Raw genomic sequence first — 23,902 nt, 5'->3', positions numbered from 1 at the left:
CAGTGTTATGAAATTTGAAAAACAAAGTTTAAATCAGACAAATATTATGCCAGGGACCTACTTCAGACACCTCAAAAGCCTACTGTTTCTGATCGCAAAGACAAAGAGATAATTGGGAGAGTTAATGAGGATAAAATGAAAGAGAAGCCCACTGCACACTCTATAGGGGAGACTCTGAAAATTTTTCCTTGTATACTGAACATAAGAAGGGAGCATGTTAGGAAAGAAGCGTGTCTCTAAGTGTGATCTGAATCTGGAGGACATGTCAAAGGAAAGAGGCAATTTATCAAAGGTAATCCTAAAACTGTTCAAAAAGTAAGTGTATATTAAGTTAGCTTGGTTTTTTTTCTTCTGTTTAGTCTTCAATAGAGTATAAATCTCTCCATGGGGGGAGGGATAGCTCAGTGGTTTGAGCATTGGCCTGCTAAATTGTGAATTCAATTCTTGAGAGCGCCACTTAGGGATCTGGGGCAAAATCAGTACTTGGTCCTGCTAGTGAAGGCAGGGGGCTGGACTCGATAACCCTTCAGGGTCCCTTCCAGTTCTATGAGATAGGTATATCTCCATATATTATATTATGATAGACCCTAACTTAATGAGTTGCTGGGGCGTGCTTGAACCCTGCTCTGCCTCAGGCGCTGTCCCCACTCCACCTCTTCCTACCCTCTCCCCTCCTCTTCCTGTCCCTACAGCTGTTCTGTGGTGGGAGGGAGTGGGAGGAGCTGATTGACAGGGCCGCTGGTGGGCAGGAAGTGCGGGGGGGGGAGGAGGCGCAACCTGCAGTGCTACCAGTGGGTGCTTAGCACCCACTGTTTATTTTCCGAGGGTATTCCAGCCCCAGAGCACCCATAGAGTTAGCACCTATGAATCTCTCCAGCTTCCTTTTTTCAGTTGTTTGAGAAGTGGTTAGATTTCATTCTAAACAACCCTTGTACTATCTATTTTAGCCACTTGTCCGTTACCTTGCATCTCTGATCACCTTTAGTTTGGCTTTCTTCCCCTTATTTTATAGTAAGGCATTCAGCCACCTAGTGAGTGTCCAGTCATTATCACACTGTGAAGTGTTCTTATATGGTATGGCTAACATGCCATCTCTATGTTTTTAAGTATACCATTACTGTAATTTGTGTATTTTGGTATCTAACTAGGAATTGGAATCCTGAAATCACTTATAAACCTGAGTCTCCCAAATAGCTGTGCAGGAGGCTTGTCTTGCTAGAGTTTCTTTTGGTTATTTTTAGATAGAATGTAGACAATATAGAATAAAAATCTGAAATTAAACATTTAAGACACATACTCTTCAGATTAATCTCAAAACATTTCTGAAGCAGTTTGTTTCTTTGATTTGAGGTACTATTATGTTCCTAACTGAGCACAAGATTATATTTTAAGGAGGATCTGGGGTAGAAAAGGTAAAGAATAAGTGTACAGTATTGGGGAAAAACTAAAATGGCCTTCTATAAAAAAATGCTATTGAACAATGTAATGTTGTTTAGCTGCCTGAGACCACTGTATTCCTGCTTGCAGTTTGTGCACATAGCAAGATGTGAATGTTTTCATTGAGTAATAGCAAGATCTTTTTGTTACCCATGGCTTCCATCACACTTTCTGCTCCCTACAGTTTGTCCTAATTTTAGACATATCACAAGAAGGGTAACTGTAAGCTCTTTGAAACAGAGACTTTGTGTATTATTTGTGCTAGAAAAGCACCTAGCATACTTGGGGTATTGAAAGAACAAGAAATGTGGATGCTACTAGTTTCTAGTCTCTTCCATTATAAAGTCATCATAGTATAATTCACTGTCATGCTAGTATGTCCTTATTCTGTCCTTGTGTATGTCCAAACTCTGCTGCTTAAAGCATTGATTGAATAGTGCTAATTTTGGTGGTAATTTTATCATGTCAACATCTTTTCAATAGGATCTGGACTAAGGGCACTAAACACCTTTTATGTAAATTTGTGTACAGATTAGATGACTTTTATTCACTAGCAACCTTGTCTGGATTTTAAATCAGCAAATCAAGTGTGAAAGGCTTTGTTTCCCACTATAGGTCACCTGTGCTATTCACTCTCTCCATTTTATTATCACCCTGCTCTCCACACTAATTTAATTACTAATGTTACTGATGGGTCTGGCAGAGAACTCTGAACTTTGGTTCTTGGCATTTGAAAACTGGTCATTTCACTTTAATATAGCATAGCACTTTAATTTTATCTTTTGCCTTCAGTACCAGGAAAAGGAAGTAAAGAAAAATGAAATAAAAGAAAAACCTCAGAAACGATATGACTCTGAAAAGGAAGAAAAAGGCAGAAAAGAACAGAAGGGATTAAAAAGTAAGTTATAATCCAGGCTTTTGCACAGTTAGAGAACAAAGAGCTTTTAGATCAGTGGTCACCAACCGGTCGATTGCAATCGACCAGTCGATCCTGGAGCCCGCAAGAAGGTATTTCTTTGAGTACGGCCCCCCCAGCCTCAGGAGGAGAGGCAAGGCTGCTGGCACTGATTGCCTGTGCGCATTCAGCAGGGAGCTCCGTGGTGGGGGATTAAAGCAATCGGTTAACCAGCTGCCAAGGGGAGTTGGGGCTGATGCCTGTGAGCATTGAGGAGAAAGCGCTTCCTTGGCTAGGAGCGCAGACGGAGTTAGACGACAGCCCAGACCATCCCCTTTACAGGGCTTGTGGTCAAGCAAACAACCTCCACCAAGCCCCATGGTGCGCCTGCCCATACAGGCTTTTCCCCAGGGTCACCAGCCTGCAGGGCAGCCATCCTACATGCCAGGGGACACTGAGGGGGAAAATGCAAAGCCATGCTTCCCGCAAGCCCTACAGGGGGTTTCTCCTTTTGTCTGGGTGCTTGCTCAAGAAGGAAGGCGGTCGGGGGAAAGCAGAGAGTGCTGACTTCATTCTCCCTCTGGAGTTGGGGAGCCTGCATGAAGTGCTGGTCAGATTTGAGCACTTGGCTCTGACAGATGAATGCAAAGAAACAACCAAGCTCGAGGGCCCTTTCATTGAAGGTCGTTGGGTTTTAGTGAAACTTTATTTCTTCTTTGCACATTGAACCGGGGTAGAGACAGGCTCCAGCGTGACCAATCTTATCCTCACAAAGTACAGAAGTGCACTCTTCCTCTTTTCTAATAACCAGGAGGTGCCATAACTCATGACACCTTTGGTTGCAAGTGCAGAATTGGGGAAAAAAGAAAAGCTTATCATGCATGGCGTGCATGTCGACTGCTCAGAAGTGTGAGTTAGACTACAGTTGTAGCTAGTGCTCTCCTCTTCTCTTTTTATAATTAAAAAATACATACCTAGCTAGCGTTAACAATGAATTACAAACCCGGGCCATCTAAAAAGAAACCGAAAACCTACAACTTCCATTTGGAATGGAAAAATGAATTTTTGTTTGCAACAGTGAAAGATAAGTGCATAGGACTTCCATGTCACACAAGTATATCGATAAGTAAAAGGGAATTTAGAAAGGCACCACAAAACAATGCATAGCAAATTTAAGGACTGTTTCCCCTTAAATAGCGTGCTCCGTACAAAGAAAGTTAATGAATTGAAGGCTGTTTTGAAAGCTCAACAGTCATGTTTTACTAAACCAGCAGCAAAAGGGGAGGCCTCTACTGAAGCATCGTTCTGTGTTTGCCATCTGCTGGCAAAACACAAGAAATAATTTACAGATGGAGAAGTATTTAAAGAGGCAATGACTGTGGCAGCGGACTCCTTATTTAAAGATCTCAAAAACAAAGAGGAAATAATGACGGCAGTCTAGAACATATCACTTGGGGCTTCCACAGTAGCAAAACGGGTGGAATCTTTGTCCGAAGACATCTTTCAGCAACTACAGCAGGATTTGAATGACTTTGAATGCTTTTCACTGCAGTTTGATGAATCGGTTGACATGACCGACACAACCCAGGTAGTTTTTTGTTCAAATGGTTTTTAAGGATGCGATAACTAAAGAGGACCTTCTGACTGTTTTGCCTCTTAAAGAGAAAACAAGAGGCGATAGCTACAATGAATTCAAAAATTACATGCTTGAGAAAATCATTCCAATCAAGAAACTTGTTTTGATCACAACGGATGGTGCACCTGCCATGCTTAGCGCACATGCTGGCTTTGTTGCATTTTGCAAAAATGATCCAGATTTTCCTTCATTTGTGAATTACCACTGTATAATCCACCAGCAAGCACTAGCGAGTAAAGTGATGGACTTCTCACACTTAATGAAAATAATTGTCAGAATTGTAAACTTGATTGGGGCAAGAGCCTTCCAGCACCGCCTCTTTAAATATTTACTTGACGAAGTGGATGCTGCTTACAGTGAGCTGGTCCTCCATGCAGGTGTGAGGTGCTTAAGCAGGGGGAAAGTCCTGCACAGATTTTTGGATCTAATGCCTGAAATCATCGCTTTTCTAAAATCAAGGAACGAAGTGTGCAATGAGATGTCAGACAATGCATGGCTGCTAGACTTCGGGTTCCTTACTGACATAACATCCAAATTGAATGAGCGAACTGCAGGGAAAGGACAGAGACTTATCACATATGATCAGTGCAGTGAATGCATTCAAATTGAAATTGGGTCTGTGGTCCTCCTAATTAAAGAATAAAATGCTGCAGCACTTCCCGAGTCTGGGGAAAATACTAGAAAAAATTGAAGACAGAGGAAAATGGTTCCACCCAGAAAAGTTCTGTGCCCAGTTGACCAAATTAGCAGAGGATTTCAAGAAATAGACATGATGGAGCCAATCATGTGTATCTCAAATCCATTCTTTCCAGCAGACATTGTTAGGTTGGCTGCGACATTCCATCAGGTGTTTGATTTACAAAGTAGTGGAATTGATATGGAGATAATTACCATGCAAAGTGACATTGAGCTAAAAGCCAGACCAAAGGACAGCAATTTTTGGGAATGCGTAAACCAAGAAAAGTATCCCCTTCTATTGTCCTGTGCTTTAAAAGTGAAAGTTTGCTTTGGTTCCACCTATCTATGTGAGATGGCATTCTCATAAATGAAGATGATCAAGATGATCTGCAGGACTGCATCTGACTAGCTATTTCAAATTACAACTCTAATTTCAAGACACTGGTAGATAATGTGCATTCACAAATGTCACACTGAGACTCAGTAAGCAGGGAAAATGTATAATTAGGTATATTAAGCAATTGATCTCTGCTTTATATGGCATAATAAACTGTTCTTTCTCTATTTTCTTTGAGGTAAATAGACTCATAGACTTTAAGGTCAGAAGGGACCAGTATGATCATCTAGTCTGAACTCCCGCATGATGCAGGCCACAAAAGCTGACCCACCCCCTTTCCCTTGCCTCAGCTGTTGAAGTCCCCAAATCCTGTGATTTAAGGACTTCAAGTCGCAGAGAATCCTCCAGCTAGCGACCCCCACCCCATGCTGCGGAGGAAGACGAAAAACCTCCAGGGCCTCTGCCAATCTACTCTGGAGGAAAATTCCTTCCCGACCCCAAATATGGCGATCAGTAGAACCCTGAGCATGCAGGCAAGATTCTCCAGCCAGACCCTCATTGACCATTGCTACTATTTACCAGCGATGGCACGCTGTTGATTAATTGACTAAAATCACGTTATCCCATCAAACCATTCCCTCCATAAACTTATCAAGCTTAATCTTAAAGCCAGAGAGGTCTTTCGCCCCCACTGTTTCCCTCGGAAGGCTGTTCCAAAATTTCACCCCTCTGATGGTTAGAAACCTTCGTCTAATTTCAAGCCTAAACTTCCCCACCGCCAGTTTATATCCATTCGTTCTCATGTCCACATTAGTACTGAGCTGAAATAATTCCTCTCCCTCCCTGGTATTTATCCCTCTGATATATTTAGAGAGAGCAATCATATCCCCCCTCAGCCTTCTTTTGGTTAGGGTAAACAAACTGAGCTCCTCGAGTCTCCTTTCATACGACAGGTTTTCCATTCCTCTGATCATCCTAGTGGCCCTTCTCTGTACCTGTTCCAGTTTGAGTTCATCCCTTTTAAACATGGGAGACCAGAACTGCACACAGTACTCCAAATGAGGTCTCACCAGTGCCTTGTATAACGGAAGCAGCACCTCCTTATCCCTACTAGATATACCTCGCCTAATGCATCCCAAGACCGCATTGGCTTTTTTCACAGCCACGTCACATTGCTGACTCATAGTCATCCTGCGGTCAATCAGGACTCCAAGGTCTTTCTCCTCCTCCGTTACTTCCAACCAATGCGTCCCCAGCTTATAACTAAAATTCTTGTTAGTCATCCCTAAATGCATCACTTTACACTTTTCACTATTAAATTTCATCCTATTTCTATTACTCCAATTTACAAGGTCATCCAAGTCTCCCTGCAGAATATCCCGATCCTCCTCCGAATTGGCAATACCTCCCAACTTTGTGTCATCCGCAAACTTTATCAGCCCACTCCTACATTTGGTTCCAAAGTCAGTAATAAATAGATTAAATAAAATGGGACCCAAAACCGAACCTTGAGGAACTCCACTGGTGACCTCCCTCCAACCTGACAGTTCACCTTTCAGTATGACCCGCTGCAGTGTCCCCTTTAACCAGTTCCTTATCCACCTCTGGATTTTCATATCGATCCCCATCTTTTCCAATTTAATCAATAATTCCTCATGCGGTACCGTATCAAACGCTTTACTGAAGTCGAGGTATATTAGGTCCACCGCATTTCCCTTATCTAAAAAGTCTGTTACTTTCTCAAAGAAGGAGATCAGGTTGGTTTGGCACGATCTGCCTTTCGTAAAACCATGTTGTAATTTGTCGCAATTGCCATTGACCTCAAGGTCCTTAACTACTTTCTCCTTCAAAACTTTTTCCAGGACCTTGCATACTACAGATGTTAAACGAACAGGCCTGTAGTTACCCGGGTCACTTTTTTTCCCTTTCTTGAAAATAGGAACCACATTAGCTATTCTCCAGGCCAACGGTACCACCCCCGAGTTGATAGATTCATTAAAAATTATCGCTAACGGGTTTGCAGTTTCTCGCGCCAGTTCCTTCAATATTCTCGGATGAAGATCATCTGGTCTGCCCGATTTAATCCCGTTAAGGTGTTCAAGTTTGGCTTCTACCTCGGATACGGTAATGTCAATCCCCCCTCCTTTATTCCCCTCTGTCACGCTGCCACTATTCCTAAACCCTTCATTAGCCTCATTAAAGACCGATGCAAAATATTCGTTTAGATATTGTGCCATCCCTAGATTATCCTTTATCTCCACTCCATCTACAATCTTCAGCGGTCCCACTTCTTCTTTCTTTGTTTTCTTCCTATTTATATGGCTATAAAACCTCTTACTATTGGTTTTAATTCCCCTCGCAAGGTCCAACTCTACACGGCTTTTAGCCTTTCTCACTCCATGTCTACATGCTCTGACCTCAATAAGGTAGGTTTCCTTACTGATCCCTCCCCTCTTCCACTCTTTGTACGCTTTCTGTTTTTTCTTAATCACCCCTTTGAGACGCTCGCTCATCCAGCTTGGTCTAAATCTCTTTCCTACTAACAGTTTTCCCTTTCTCGGGATACAGGCCTCAGACAGCTCCTGCAACTTCAACTTAAAATAATTCCAGGCGCCATCCGCCTTTAGATCCGTAAATATGTTAGCCCAATCCACTTTCCTTACCAGTCCCCTTAATTTATTAAAATTAGCCTTTTTGAAATTGTAAACCCTAGTCTCTGATTTAATTCTGTTAATCTTTCCATTTAGTTTAAATCGAATGAGCTCATGATCACTCGAGCCAAGGTTGTCCCCTACAACCATTTCCTCAACGGGGTCCTCACTACTCACCAAAACCAAATCTAAAATGGCCTCCCCCCTCGTTGGTTCAGCTACTACTTGATGAAGGAATTCATCAGCTAGCACGTCTAGAAACATCTTAGCCCTATTATTGTTACTAGCATTTGTTCCCCAATCTATATCCGGGAAGTTAAAGTCTCCCATGATTACACAGTTCCTATTAGTATTTACTTCCCTAAAAACATTAAATAGTTCTCTGTCCATATCCAGGGTAGATCCCGGCGGTCTGTAGCACACCCCAAGCACTATCCCAGGGGAGGCTCTAGTAGTTCTTTTACTCAGTGTGAGTATTGCCCAGACAGACTCCGTCTTATCCATTCCATCAGTCATTTCTTTACAGTTTACCTCATTATTGACATACAATGCTACCCCCCCCCCACCTTTACATTTGTTCCTATCGTTCCTAAACAGCACATACCCTTCCATACCTGTACTCCAGTCATGACTACCGTTCCACAAGGTTTCGGTTATTCCTACGATATCCGGTTTCATTTCTCGGACCAGGAGCTCCAATTCCTCCATTTTGTTACCTAGACTTCTCGCATTGGTGTATAAACATCTTAATGTATGCCGTTTAGCCTGTCTCCCATTAGTTATGCAATTTGGTACGGACCTCTTGCTGTTCATCCCCCCTCTCCTTCTTATGTCCAATCCCTTCCCCCCGGCTATATCTGTTCTTATCTCATCACTCTCCTTTTCAATGTTGGAATCTGGCGTGGAGATTAACTGGACATCTCCCAACCATCTCCCCCAAATTCCTAGTTTAAAGCTCTTTTGATGAGATGAGCCAGCCTCCCTCCCAGAAGTCTATTTTCTTCCCTACTCAGGTGAAGTCCATCCCATGAGAACAGCTGTCTGTCCCCGAAAGCCTCCCAGTGACCATACTGGGTTGTACTTAAATTCAAAAGGTGATCTTGTGCTTAAAAAGGTTGGAGACCACTGTTTTAGATCAATAAAGCTTATCCAGTCCTACAGAGTAGATTATAGTCCCACTATAGAATGCACATGAGAATTTACACATATGCTATACTTAATCTTAGCTTCATTCCACCTTTTAGTACTTCAGTTCTGGTGGCTTTTCAAGAAGTAAAAGCAACTCCATAACTTAACAATTGGTGGTTTTATAATTTTTCTTTCACTTCCTAGATTTTTTTTACATCCTATACTCTAAATCTTAAAACACAGCTGAATATTAAAATCAAATGCATCTTCTCCACGTGAATTGCAGATTCTTCTTCTCTTCCCCTCTAGGAGTGTCAGCCATGTTTTCATATCATACTCTTAGTAATAAACTGTGTGTGCTTACGTCATGTTTTAAGATTGGCTATTCCAGGAGTTGTCCTACCCTGTAGATGCACCTGTTGAGTGTTAGGGGAATGTTTACTGAGCTTTCTCTAATGATTGCTTTCTTGATGGCTGCTACTGCAGTCAAGAGTATGAATAAGTTGCTGGCTCATGTGCCTTAGCTCAAAGATAAGTTGGTGGCTCTGAAACCTCATAGAAAATTCTTGCTTAGCCTGGTGACAGATTTTCATTTAAAGACTGGTGATGATGTCAGGCCTACTTCGCTTAATAAAACTATATAAAAATGTGTTCTGAAATTATGGTTAATATTTTGGGGCCACCGAGCCTGGCAGTGACTGCCTGCCATAACTCTTAATACCAGCTAGGTTGAGAGAAACACCCGTGGATCCTTTCTTTAAAAAGGTTAAGGTTCATGTCTTGAATTTAGGCTTATTATTCTATTTTACCCTATACAGAATCATAGAAGGATAGGTTGTAGATCGTTGATGATGTGCTGGAGAGGTTTTAGCTGGGGGCTGTATGTGATGGCCAGAGGTGGTCTGTTGTTTTCTTTGTTGGGCCTGTCCTGTAGTAGGTGATTTCTGGGTACCGTCTCGCTCTGTCAATCTGTTTCCTCACTTCCCCAGGTGGGTATTGTAATTTTAAGAATGCTTGATAAAGATCTTGTAGGTGTTTGACTCTGTCTGAGGGATTGGAGCAAATGCGGTTGTGTCTTAGGGCTCAGCTGTAGACAATGGATTGTGTGATGTGTCCTGGATGGAAGCTGGAGGCATGTAGGTAAGTGTAGCGGTCAGTAGGTTTCCAGTATAGGGTGGTATTTATGTGACCATCACTTGTTTGCACTGTAGTGTCCAGGAAGTGGATCTCTTGTGTGGACTGGTCCAGACTGAGGTTGATGGTGGGGTGGAAATTGTTGAAATCCAGGTGGAATTCTTCAAGGACCTCCTTCCTGTGGGTCCATGTGATGAAGATGTCATCAATGTAGTGGAAGTAGAGGAGGGGCGCTTGGGGACGAGAGCTGAGGAAGCGTTGTTCTAAGTCAGCCATAAAAATCTTGGCATATTGTGGGGCCATGCGGGTACCCATAGCAGTGCCACTGACTTGAAGGTATAAGTTGTCCCCAAATCTGAAATGGTTGTGGGTGAGGACAAAGTCACAAAGCTCAGCCACCAGGTGTGCTGTGGCCTCATCAGGGATACTGTTCTTGACAGCTTGTAGTCCATCCTCATGTGGAATATTGGTGTAAAGCGTTTCTACATCCATGGTGGCCAGGATGGTGTTTTCAGGAAGATCACCAATGCATTGTGGTTTCTTCAGGAAGTCGGTGGTATCTCAAAGATAGCTGGGAGTGCTGGGAGCATAGGATCTGAGGAGAGAGTCCAAATAACCAGATAATCCTGCTGTAAGAGTGCCGATGCCTGAGATGATGGGGCATCCAGGGTTTCCAGGTTTATGGATCTTGAGTAACAAATAAAATACCCCTGGTCGGGGCTCTAGGGGTGTGTCCGTGTAGATTTGTTCCCGTGCTGTAGCAGGGAGTTTCTTAAGCAGATGGTGTAGTTTCTTTTGGTACTCCTCAGTGGGATCAGAGGATAGTGGCCTGTAGAACATGGTGTTGGAGAGTTGCCTGGCCGCCTCCTGTTCATTATGACCACAGCACCTCCTTTGTCAGCCCCTTTGATTATAATGTCAGTTGTTTCTGAGGCTGTGGATGGCGTTGCGTTCTGTATGGCTGAGGTTATGGGGCAAGTGATGCTGTTTGTTCACAATTTCAGCCTGTGCACATCTGCGGAAGCACTCTGTAGAAGTCCAGTCTGTCATTTCGACTGTCAGGAGGAGTTCACGCAGAGTTCTTTATGGTTGTTAGTTAAGTCTGTTAGTGTAGTTAGTTTTCTCTGTTAGCCGAGCTTATGGCTTCAAGCCTTGTGCCCCCTGAAACAAGGCTATGCCCCTGAGCGACCTGCTCTTCAGATAATAGGTGCCGACTGCATGGGTGCTTTGGGGCTGGAACACCCCAGGAAAAAAATAGTGGGCACTCAGCACCCAGCAGCGGCCCTGCTGATCAGCTCCTCCTCCTCCCTCCTGCCTGCCGCTGATCAGCTGTTCAGCGGTGTGCAGGAAGCTCTGGGAGAGAGGGGGTGGAAAGAGGCAGTGCAGGGGTAGGAAGAAGCAGGGTGGTGTGGGGGCAGGGCCTGGAGTGGACCAGGAGTCGAGCACCCCTAGGAAAACCAGAAAGTCTGCGCCTCTGCTTCAGATGCCTGACGTGCTTGGGTGGGGCTCACACCAAGGACCCACTGCAAGATTTGCAGGGATTTTAAGCCTCATACCAAGAAGGATCAGGAGGCCAGCTTGAAGTCCCTGCTGTTGGAGGCAGAGTTGAGACCTTTCTTGGAGTCTCATAGACTTTAAGGTCAGAAGGGACCATTATGATCATCTAGTCTGACCACCTGCACAACGCAGGCCACAGAATCTCACCCACCCACTCCTGTAACAAACCCCTAACCTATGCCTGAGTTATCGAAGTCCTCAAATCGTGGTTTAAAGACCTCAAGGTGCAGAGAATCCTCCAGCAAGTAACCCCTGCCCCACGCTGCAGAGGAAGGCAAAAAACCTCCAGGGCCTCTGCCAATCTGCTCTGGAGGAAAATTCCTTCCCGACCCCAAATATGGCGATCAGTTAAACCTTGAGGATGTGGGCAAGACTCACCAGCCAGCACCCAGGAAAGAATTATCTGTAGTAACTCAGATCCCACCCCATCTAACATCCAATCACAGACCATTGGGCATGTTTACCTGCTAATAATCAAAGAGCCTAATTTTGACAATTAATTGATATCCCATCATATCATCCCCTCTGAAAACGTATCAAGCTTAGTCTTGAAGCCAGATTCGTCTTTTGCCCTCACTACTCCCCTTTGAAGGCTGTCCCAGAACTTCACTCCTCTAATGGTTAGAAACCTTTGTCTAATTTCGAGTCTAAACTTCCTAATATCCAGTTTATATCCATTTGTTCTTGTGTCCACATTGGTACTAAACTTAAATAATTCCTCTCCCTTCCTGATATTTATCCCTCTGATATATTTATAAAGAGCAATCATATCTCCCCTCAGCCTTCTCTTGGTTAGGCTAAACAAGCCAAGCTCCTTGAGTCTCCTTTCAAAAGACAGGTTTTCCATTCCTCGGATCATCCTAGTAGCCCTTCTCTGTACCTGTTCCAGTTTGAATTCATCCTTCTTAAACATGGGAGACCAGAACTGCACACAATATTCCAGATGAGGTCTCACCAGTGCCTTGTATAACGGTAGTAACACCACCTTATCTTTACTGGAAATACCTCACCTGATGCATCCCAAGACCACATTAGCTTTTTTTAACGGCCATATCACATTGGCGGCTCATAGTCATCCTGTGATCAACCAATACTCAGAGGTCCTTCTCCTCCTCTGTTACTTCCAACTGATGTTTCCCCAATTTATAACCAAAATTCTTATTAATCCCTAAATGCATGACCTTGCACTTTTCACTATTAAATTTCATCCTATTACTATTACTCCAGTTTACAAGGTCATCCAGATCTTCCTGTATGATATCCCAGTCCTTCTCTGTATTAGCAATACCTCCCAGCTTTGTGTCATCCGCAAACTTTCTTAGCACATTCCCACTTTTTGTGCCAAGGTCAGTAATAAAAAGGTTAAATAAGATTGGTCCCAAAACGGATCCCTGAGGAACTCCACTAGTAACCTCCTTCTAGCCTGACAGTTCACCTTTTAGTATGACCCGTTGTAGTCTCCCCTTTAACCAGTTCCTTATCCACCTTTCAATTTTCATATTGATCCCCATCTTTTCCAATTTAGAATGTGGAACCATATCAAATGCCTTACTGAAATCGAGGTAAATTAGATCCACTGCGTTTCCTTTGTCTAAAAAAATCTATTACCTTCTCAAAGGAGGAGATCAGGTTGGTTTGGCACGATCTACCTTTTGTAAAACCGTATTGTATTTTGTCCCAATTACCATTGACCTCAATGTCCTTGACTACTTTCTCCTTCACATTTTTTTCCAAGACCTTGCATACTACAGATGTCAAACTAACAGGCCTATAGTTACTCGGATCACTTTTTTTTTCCTTTCTTAAAAATAGGAACTACTTTAGCAATTCTCCAGCCGTACGGTACAACCCCTGAGTTTATAGATTCATTAAAAATTCTTGCTAATGGGCTTGCAATTTCATGTGCCAGTTCCTTTAATATTCTTGGATGAAGATTATCTGGGCCCCCCGATTTAGTCCCATTAAGCTGTTCGAGTTTGGCTTCTACCTCAGATCTGGTAATATCTACCTCCATATCCTCATTCCCATTTGTCATCCTACCATTATCCCTAAGCTCCTCATTAAAGACTTAGGTGAAGTATTTGTTTAGATATTGGGCCATGCCTAGATTATCCTTAACCTCCACTCCATCCTCAGTGTTTAGCGGTCCCACTTTTCTTTGTTTTCTTCTTACTTATATGGCTATAGAACCTTTTACTATTGGTTTTAATTCCCTTTGCAAGGTCCAACTCTACATGGCTTTTGGCCTTTCTCACTTTATCCCTACATATTCTAACCGTAATAAGGTAGCTTTCCTTGCTAATCCATCCCATCTTCCACTCCTTGTAGGCTTTCTGCTTTTTCTTAATCACCTCTGAAATGCTTGCTCATCCAGCTTGGATGAGTTGTGCCGATCGGACTTGGCACTGAGTACTTCAGCATGGGTGAGGAGTGCTCCTTCCACCACGGGAGTCTCGGCACCGTTCGCCATCCCCGGTGCCGAGGAAGAAGCAGAAGAAGCTGCTGGCTGAGAAAGTTTGTTCCCCATCCCCAAGGGAGGACAGGCACGGAGAGCAGAGTGGAGTGCGCCCAGAACCTGGTGCCGTTGACTCAGGCCCTTATGTGGGTACCATTGAGTCTGGCTCAAGAAGACCCAACTGTACTGGAAGGTCGGCACTGTACTGGTGCTGTTGGTATAGATGGCACTGCGAAGACATTTGTTGCCATCACAGACCTGCTTTTGCTGTCGGTGCTGGCATCACCAGCAGTTCAGGAGTTGGTGATGTCAGTGCCATGGGGCGCAAGGGAGTATGCAGTCACTGGTCACCATTAGGGGGCCCAGTGCCATTGAAAGGGTAACTGTCCATTTGGTTGCACCACAGTCTTCCCTGCCTCAGCACCAATCTCCAGCACCAGTGGGAACTACTCCCCACCCCACCCCACCCAGATCCATGGTGGTCTCCCAACAGAAGGGATTGGCAGACTCCAAGAATCTGGACCTGTTTGGAAAAAAGTCTACCCCACTGGGGGCCTGCAGCTTAGGATTGCTAACCAGCAGGCGCTGCTGGGCAGATATGACTTCAATATGGAGTACCACATGTTGAAGTCCAAAGAAGCCAGACTGGAGTTCTCCTCCCTGGTGGTGGAGGGGAAATCCATAACAAAGGTTTCCCTGCAAGCAGCCCTTGATGCAGTGGATTCGGCAGCCAGGTCCATAGCATCTGTGGTAGCCATGTAAGAGTGTGTGGCTTCAGTCCTCGGGCCTTCCACAGGAAGTTCAGCATACCCTCCAGAACCTACCCTTTGAGAAGACCGATACAAAGCTTCACTGTCTGAAAGACTCCAGAGCAACCCTTAAGTCCCTGGGTTTGTATACCCCTGCGACATTGAGGAAGCACTTCAGGTTGAAGCAGTCATCCTGGTTCTTTGACCCTCCCACCCACAACAGAAACAGAGCAGGGACTTTAGGCATAGGCCACAACTCCTCCTCCACTTCAGTCTGCCTCTTGCAGACACTTGGGCGGCCCTAAGTCCCTTTGACAGGACGCTCAAGGATGTTGTACCAGGTTAAGTTTCCGGATCCTGTTTCCCCTTTTGTTTATGGACTGTTTGTCCTACTTCAAGTTGGCATGGTCCCATAAAACTACAGACCGTTGGGTGCTGAACATGGTGGAAGTGGGATATACCATCCAGTTCAGTTCTACCCCTCCTTCCCAGTCCCTCTTCAGGGACCCCTCTCATGAGCAACTTCCGGCCTGTGACATTCAGTTGCTCCTTTGGGTGGGAGCCATGGAAAGACGTTCCACAGGATCTAAAGAGAAAAGGGGTTTACTCCCATTATGTCCTAGTTCCAAAAGCCAACCTGCACCAGCTCAACAGCTGCCTCCAGAAACTGAAGTTTTACATAGTCTCCTTGGTTTCCATTATTCCTTCTCTGGATCCAGGGGACTGGTCCACCACCCTCAAATTTGAATTTTGCCTACTTTCACATATCGATCTTCTGAGATCACAGAAGGTTCCTCAGGTTCATTGTGAACCCCACGCACTACCAATTTGCAGTTCTCCTGTTTGGCCTGTCAGCATCCTCGTGACTATTTACAAAGTGCATGGTGGTAGTCGCGGCCTACCTGAGACAAGGGGTGCAAGTCTACCCATGTATGGACGACTGGCTGGTCAGGGTTCAGTACTGCATCCACCTTATCCAGTCAACATTCAAGGCTCTAGTCTACTAATAAACTTTTAGAAATTCACCCTCACTCCGGTGCAGAGGATAGTTTATTGGAGCGGTGCTCAACACTACCCAAGCCCCAGAGTCTTCCTCCCAGAAGGCCAATCTGAGGCGATCGTGTCCCTGATCGTACACCTCAAGAACCTTATATAGGTTACTTAAGAATCCCCAGTTATCACTTGGAGAATTAACAGATTCGGGGGAGGGCAGAAATAAGTGAATTAATGATGCCTTTTTTGGTCAAATGTTCTTTTCTCCTATCTTAAGAAGTTAGCATAGTTAGTGCTACACTGCCATCTACCAAACAATGAGGTCAATAGTGAGAATACATAAAAGGTAGGGCTGTCAAGCGATTAAAAAAATTAATTGTGCAATTAAACAATAGAATACCATTTATTTAAATATTTTGGGTGTTTTCTACGTTTTCAAATATTGATTTCAATTACAACACGGAATACAAAGTGTACAGTGCTCACTTTATATTTATTTTTGATTATAAATATTTGCACTGTAAAAAACAAGAGATAGTATTTTTCAATTCACCTCATACAATTACTGTAATGCAATCTCTTTATCATGAAAGTTGAACTTACAAAAATAGAATTTTTACAAAAATAACTGCATTCAAAAATAAAACAATGTAAAACTGTAGAGCCTACACATCCACTCAGTCCTACTTCAGCCAATCACTCAGACAAACAAGTTTGGTTACAATTTGCAGGAGATAATGCTGCCCGCTTCTTGTTTACAATGTCTCCCGAAAGTGAGAACAGGCCTTCTCATGGCACTGTTGTAGCCGGTGTCACAAGATATTTATGTGCCAGATGTGCGAAAGATACAGATGTCCCTTCATGCTTCAACCACCATTCCAGAGGACATGCATCCATCCTGATGACGGGTTCTGCTCGATAACGATCCTAAGCAGAGCGGACCAAAGCATGTTCATTTTCATCATCTGAGTCAGATGCCACCAGCATAAGGTTGATTTTATTTTTTGGTGGTTTGGGTTTTGTAGTTTCTGCATCTGAGTGTTGCTCTATTAAAAATTTTGAAAGCGTGCTCCACACCTCGTCCCTCTCAGATTTTGGACAACACTTCAGATTCCTAAACCTTGGGTCAAATCTGCTGTGGAAATGTTCTTAAAATGAACAACATGTGCTGGGTCATCATCCGAGACTGTTTATAACATGAAATATGTATCCGAATGCAGGTAAAACAGAACAGGAGACATACACTTCTCTCCCAAGGAGTTCAGTCACAAATTTAATTGACACTTTTTTTTCTTTTTTTAACCGAGCATCATCAGCACAGAAGCATGTCCTCTGGAATGGTGGCTGAAGCATGAAGGGGCATATGAACTTTTAGCATATCTGGCACGTAAATACCTTGCAATGCCGGCTAAAAAAGTGCCATGCAAATGCCTTTTCTCACTTTCAGGTGACATTGTAAATAAAAAGCAGGCAGCAGTATCTCCTGTAAATGTAAACAAATTTGTTTGTCTGAGCAATTGGCTGGACAAGAAGTAGGACTGCGTGGACTTGTAGGCTCTAAAGTTTTACATTGTTTTGTTTTTGAGTGCAGTTATGTAACCAAAAAACCCTACATTTGTAAATTACACTTTCATGATAAAGCGATTGCACTACAGTACTTGTATGAGGTGAATTGAAAGCAAATACTCACCAGCAACTACACACCACCCATAGAAACACTAACCCAGGAACCAATCCCTGTAACAAACCCTGTTGCCTACTCTGTCCCTATATCTACTCTAGCGATAGCATCAGAGGACCTAACCACGAGAGTCACACTATCAGGGGCTTATTCACCTGCACATCTACTAATATGATATATGCCATCATGTGCCAGCAATACCCCTCTGTCATGTACATTGGCCAAACCGAACAGTCTGTACGTAAAAGAATAAAGAGACACAAATCAAACATCATGAATGGTAACGCACAAAAGCCAGTAGGAGAACACTTCAATCTCCCTGGACATTCAATAACAAATTTAAACGTAACCATCCTTCAACAAAAAAAAGTTCAAAAACAGACTGCAGTGAGAAACTGCAGAGCTACAATTCATTTGCCAATTTAACACCATTAATTTGGGCTTGAATAGGGGCTGGGAGTGGTTGGCTTACTGCAAAAGCAATTTTCCCTCTCTTGTTATTGATACCTCCTCATCAGTTATTGGGAGTGGACTGACTGAATTGGCCTTGTTAATACTGGTTCTCCACTTGTAAGATAACTCCCTTCTCTTCATGTGTCAGTATATTTATGCCTACATCTGTAATTTTCACTCCATGCATCTGAAGAAGTGGGGTTTTTACTCATGAAAGCATATGCCCAAATAAATCTGTTAGTCTTTAAGGTGCCACCGGACTCCTCGTTGTTTTTGTGGATACAGACTAACATGGCTACCCCTCTAATTCTTGAAAAATACTATTTCTTTTGTTTATCATTTTTATAGTGGCAATATTTGTAATAAAAATAATATAAAGTGAGCACTGTACACTTTGTATTTTGTGTTGTAATAGAAATAAATATGTTTGAAAATGTAGAAAAACATCCAAAAATCTAATAAATTTCAATTGGTATTCTATTGTTTAACAGTGCAATTAATTGGGATTAATTTTTTTGAGTTAATCATGTCAGTTAACTGCAATTAATCGACAGTCCTACAAAGAAGCAATATATTTTCATATTATAATTCTAGTTAAATTAACATTCTAAAGGGGGATGAAATTAGGTTTTGAATCTAGTCAGGATTCAGACTTGCATAGGATAATCATAAGTAAATAATCTTCACTGAATTTGGCTTTTGCACATGCATGAGTGATTAATTTGTTTAGGGTTACCATACCTAATAAATAAAAAAATAGGACTCTCCACGGGATCCTGGCCCTGCCCATTTCCCAACTCCGCCCCTTCCCCGCCCTAACTCCGCTCCCTCCCACTCCCCGCCACGCGGAAAGGGCTGCCTGAGCGCTACCGGCTTCACGGTTTGCCGGGGAGCCCCCAGACCCTGCGCCCCCGGCCGGCGCTTCCCCAGCGCAGCTGGAGCCCGGTAGGGGAAGCGCCCAGCCGGGGGTGCAGGGTCTGGAGGCTGCCCGGCAAACCGTGAAGCCGGTGGCGCTTGGGCTTCTGGCAGCCCCCTTGCCTCCAGACCCTGCGCCCCCAGCCGGGCACTTCCCCTCCCGGGCTCCGGCGGCGCAGGGTCCGGAGGCATGGGGGCTGCCCGAAGCCGGTAGCGCTCGGGCAGCCCGGCTCTTAAACAGAGCCGAAGAGTCAGGGGAGGAGCAGAGTCGCTGCGGCCGGAGGCTCTGCTGCTCCCCTGACTCTTTGGCTCTGTTTAAGAGCCGAGCTGCCCGAGCGCTACCGGCTTCGGGCAGCCCCCATGCCTCCGGACCCTGCGCCGCCGGAGCCCGGGAGGGGAAGTGCCCGACCGGCGGCTGGGGTCCGGAGGCAAGGGGGCTGCCTGAAGCCCATAGCCCTCAGGCAGCTCGGCTCTTAAACAGAGCCAAAGAGTCGGGAGGAGCAGAGCCGCCATTTTCCCGGACATGTTCGGCTTTTTGGCAATTCCCCCCGGGCGGGGGTTTGAGTGCCGAAAAGCCGGACGTGTCCGGGAAAAAGAGGACGTATGGTAACCCTAAATTTGTTAACCTGGCTCCAGGCCTTGGTATTGATAACCTCTAGAAGGTAAATAAAAACTTTCTTAAACTCTGACTGTTTCAGCCAGCCAGGACTTATTATTTAATAAACTTCTATGGCTTGCATATGTAGTCAATCCCATTAAACATCTCTCAATTATATTCTAGGTTTGAAGGAGAACAAAAGTGCTTTTGATTTGTTTAATATATCTTCAGAAGAAAAAAATGAATACTCTGAGAATAATCGAAAAAGAGAGGACTCTTCAGTGGACTATAAATTCATAGAAGAATTCAAATCAAAAGAAAATAAACAATTATACAAGGAAAGGAGAAGCACAAGAGATGAGACAGATACCTGGACTTACATTGCTGCAGAAGGTGATCGGGAAGTGGACAATGTATGTCAAATGGAGGAGAATTCTGGTAAGTAGTAAAAACAAGTCCACTGAGACTTGCTGTGCAAAAATTGAGTCCTACTGAGTTCTACAAAGTTGTATGGCTGTAACTATCCATTCACATTGCTTCAATCTAAGGAATCTGTTTTTCTTGACTGACAGCACTGGAGTCTTGGCAAAGGATCTAAATGTCTAGGGTTCTCCACTAGTCTGTATAGGGATTATAATATTGTCTAGACCAGTGTTTCTCAAATGTGGCCACCAGGGCCTTTTCTTGTGGCCACAGCCTCCTGGCCTGTGATGGGGGCGGAGGGGAGGGCAGGGCGTGCGAAGCAGTGGCCCCTCTCCCAGGGTCGCCAGCAGTGGTTGGGCCCAGCCCTGCTCTGGAGACAAACACTGGAGGTGTAGGCAGTTAGTGAATTCTCCACTTTCCCCGTGAGTAGGGGTGGCAGGCTTCAGCCATAGGCCTTCGGGCTCCGTCCACACAGTGGCAGGCTCTGGTTCAGACTTTCAGCCCCAGGTTACTGAACACTTGTGCCAGTTTGTAATGTTTGTAACACATTATTTGTCGCTTTCCCCCACTATGGATCATTACCTCCAGTTTGGCTCTGGAAAAATAAATGTGCAGGATTCTGTGCACATTATACTGCCAGTCAATACAGACAGCAGGCAGTGATTACATTTTGGTGGCTATACAAAACAAGTAACTCGTTTGGGGTTTGTATGATAGATGGCAGGCAGCAAGTCTTGAGTTTGGGCATGGACATGCAGTTAGAATGGCTGACCCTGGAAGACTTTCAGAAGCATTTGGATGGAGAAGATGAGACTCACTCTTCAACAGAACCAATATCAAGTAGTAAGTAATTTTTGGGAAGAGGGGAAAAATTTCTTATCTGGTGTTCTAAAGTGAATATACCAATAGAACGAATTTTCTTTCAGCTCTACTGAGGGATGCTGTTAAAAATGGAGACTATGTTACAGTGAAGATGGCGCTTAATTCAAATGAAGAATATAATCCAGATCAAGAGGTAATCTCTGTAAAGAGGAAGTATTGAGGGGAAATTTTGTAGAAATCCAGTTTATGGAAGAGGAGACTTTACATAGAGCTCTTCAGGTTAAACTGTTCAGATTTGAAATTGGTAAGCAAATATGTGCATAGTTCAATATTATAAATGCACTTAAGTAGAACCCTAGACTCTAAATTGGCAGGTAAGCAGGAACTAACTTTCAGATATTTGGTTTTTAAATCTGACTAGCTTATATTTAGCATACACATATAGTTGCGTTTTGGGTATTTTGAATGGTTATTGATTTCTCCTCCATTTCCTTTAAATAAAACAGGCAGTTAATTCTTTGGGGGTTCGAGTCTATTGCAAATGACTATATGCTGTAAAACTTGATAAGTATTCCTAAAATGTATGTACTTCTAAAACATATATAAGCATGAGAAATAGATTGACTTAAATCACTGATTTTCATCATGATTTAAATCAGCAAGCGGGAAACATTGATTAAATCATGGGTTTTAATCTTGTTTTGCATCTGTACTTTTTAGTTATTTTCCTAAAGAAATGTTGATTCATTGGCTGGTTTCCATTACAACATGTTGATTTGCAACTAAATACAGCATTTACACTAAATTTGGTAAGTCTTGCTAACCAGGAGGATACATTATATCTATGCCAGAGCTAGTGGGAATGATTTGAATGTGGCCTGGTTATAGTGCACTTGTCCCCCCAAGCCCATTTACATATGTCTTGACTTCTTTTTTTTTTTAATGTAGATGATCCATGATGGCATCCCTGAACTGTGCTGAAGCTCTGGGCTGTCAGAGATTGTAGCACATTTCAGAGACATCATCATGGTCCAACCTATACTTACATGGAACTGTGGTGTAACCGGGTGCCTTTGCAGGTGTAGTTAGTGTAAACAGGCTCCCATTTGTAGGTTTGTGACTGAAAAGTAAACAATTGTTGCAGGATTCAAGTGGAATGACACTAGTGATGCTTGCTGCTGCGGGAGGGCATGATGATCTCCTCCGGCTCCTTATCCGAAAAGGAGCTAAAGTCAACTGTAGACAGAAAAATGGAACAACTGCATTGATACACGCAGCTGAAAAGGTTAGTTTCCTTTAACAGTATTCCTACGTCTTGGCCTTTACTTTAAGTTCAAACTCTCATTGCTCAGCTTGCTGCATCTAAGTTAACTGAAGTATTTGTTCCAAATTTGCATCTGCGCCAGCTACTCAGATTGGTTAGTTGACTGCTGACCTTCAACTGCTATTTTTGAATGTAGTTAATGAAGACAATCTGTTGCAATATGAATGTATGAAAATTGTAAATATCAAACTGCTGCTTGTCAAGACTTGCCCTGACAAAGCAGGTAACATTGATCCTATGACAAAACTTCTGTTTTATTTAATCATTTTCTTATTGTGTTTAAGTAAATGAAATAAGACAGTATCAATTTATTTGAAACTTCAAATGATAAAACACCTTACTGTAAAGTTTTATATGTAACAAAGTGTCAGTTATTTCATTTGGAAGTTAGCTGTTCATGAAAAATTATCTTATCTTAATTCAGAATGAAAATCCTCCTGTTCACGACTTTTTGGGAGGGGATGAGTTGGGGGTGAGGGGCAGGGCTGTTAAAAGCTTGCAGATGAACCTGACATCCAGGAGCAATGCAGTACCACTTTGATGCCTTATTTTAGGGTCTTAGATGCTACTAAAATTTTGGTCATTCTGCATTCTATATTTAGCTTACTGTTTGAAATATTTTTAAATTTAAAGTTTAACTGTTCTGTTCTATTCTTTCTTTTTTAAGAACTTTCTAACTACAGTGGCTATTCTTTTGGAAGCTGGGGCTTATCTTAATGTCCAGCAGAGCAATGGTGAAACTGCTTTAATGAAGGTAAATGCAGTTTTGTCCTGACATTGTTTGATATTGTCTAATATTCAGCATTTTAGGAAACATACTATAGGAGGACGACAATGTGGTATGTACAGGTATGTCTGTGGCCAGGTCTGTTTCCATGGTCTTTTCTCAAACCACATTTTAGGCTTTAAATATAGGACAAAGATCTACTATTTGTGTCAAAGCCCTCAGACCACTGTCATTAGTGCAGTAATCTTTGTCAGTGTACTAATGCATCTCTTACTAAATGGAAAAGCTTATGATAATGCAACACTAAAGTTGCATGTTGCATGTAATCCCAAAATACATGTGTCATCTGCACACAGGTTTAACTGCAGGGTGGTTTCCCTCTTCATTTCCCAGATCAAGAGAATGTGAGTTAAGGATTGCAGGCCAGTCTGGTTCCTCAGCAGGAAGGCAAAAACTCCAAAAAGTGAGAGATGCCTCCACACCCAATTATTTTTGCCTTCAGGTGATAACCCAGAGTAGGGTTTTCCTGTACTTGTTTTCTAGCAAGAGAAGGTTGGTCAGTGTTGTAATGGGGAAATGCTGAGACCCTGAATGTCCCTGGGAAGAACAAGGTTGATGAGGTAATGTCTTTTATTGTGCCAACTTATATTAGCAAGAGACACAAGCTTTCAAGACACACTCTTCTTCAGATCTGGGAAAGGTAGGTACTCCCATATTCACAGCAAAATGCAAGGAGAAACAGGTTGTTTAGCATAAGTAGCAAGCACATATTGTAAGGGACTGCTCAAGGTAGAGTGGCCCATTAACACCTCTGCAGCCATAAGACAAAAAGTGTTGTCGTAAGCCATAAATTCAGTGTTTCTGTTCAGTTCATGATTTTTAGTATCTAGCAGAGTAATGAATTTAAGCTCCCAAGCTCATCTTTTGAAAGTGCTGTGCAGGTTTCCTTTGAGTATGATATTGTTCTACTTTGCATTTTGCTTTGATGCTGGGAGTACGTTTCCCAGGCCTGAAGAAGAGCTCTGTGTGGTTTGGAAGCTTCTCTCGCTCACCAACAGAAGTTGGTCAAACAAAAGATATTACCTCACCCATCTTCTCTCTCCAATATCCTGGGACTGAAATGGCTACAGCTATGCTGCATACAACCTGGGAAGAACAGTCAGACAGGTGGACTGTATTTAATGTTCTATCCAGTGACCCATTACGTGAGCTCTCGCAAGGAATTCCATATGTTAAATTTCTCATACTAGGGTTAGATTGTCCATGCTAAGTGAAATGCGTAACTTTTGTGTACAGCATAATCTATTTA

At 43.2% G+C, this 23,902-nt stretch overlaps 1 protein-coding gene across 2 annotated transcripts in view; it reads left to right on the top strand.

Moving 5' to 3' along the window:
- MPHOSPH8 (M-phase phosphoprotein 8) overlaps window positions 1-23,902 on the top strand; it is a 49,206-nt gene that overhangs the window by 13,829 nt on the left and 11,475 nt on the right. For both annotated transcript variants that reach the window (XM_005308889.5, XM_065581445.1), the window contains exons 4-9: window positions 2,230-2,335; window positions 19,481-19,735; window positions 20,438-20,563; window positions 20,647-20,735; window positions 21,687-21,827; window positions 22,534-22,620. In XM_005308889.5, the coding sequence (XP_005308946.2) occupies window positions 2,230-2,335; window positions 19,481-19,735; window positions 20,438-20,563; window positions 20,647-20,735; window positions 21,687-21,827; window positions 22,534-22,620 (804 nt within the window). The remainder of the gene's footprint in view (window positions 1-2,229; window positions 2,336-19,480; window positions 19,736-20,437; window positions 20,564-20,646; window positions 20,736-21,686; window positions 21,828-22,533; window positions 22,621-23,902) is intronic.

The sequence above is a fragment of the Chrysemys picta genome, chromosome 1 (genome assembly GCF_011386835.1).
Source record: "Chrysemys picta bellii isolate R12L10 chromosome 1, ASM1138683v2, whole genome shotgun sequence".
In the NCBI taxonomy this organism is placed as follows: Eukaryota; Metazoa; Chordata; order Testudines; family Emydidae; genus Chrysemys; species Chrysemys picta.
Note: the sequence above shows the minus strand (reverse complement) of the source record. Positions and strands in the feature narration are given on the sequence as shown.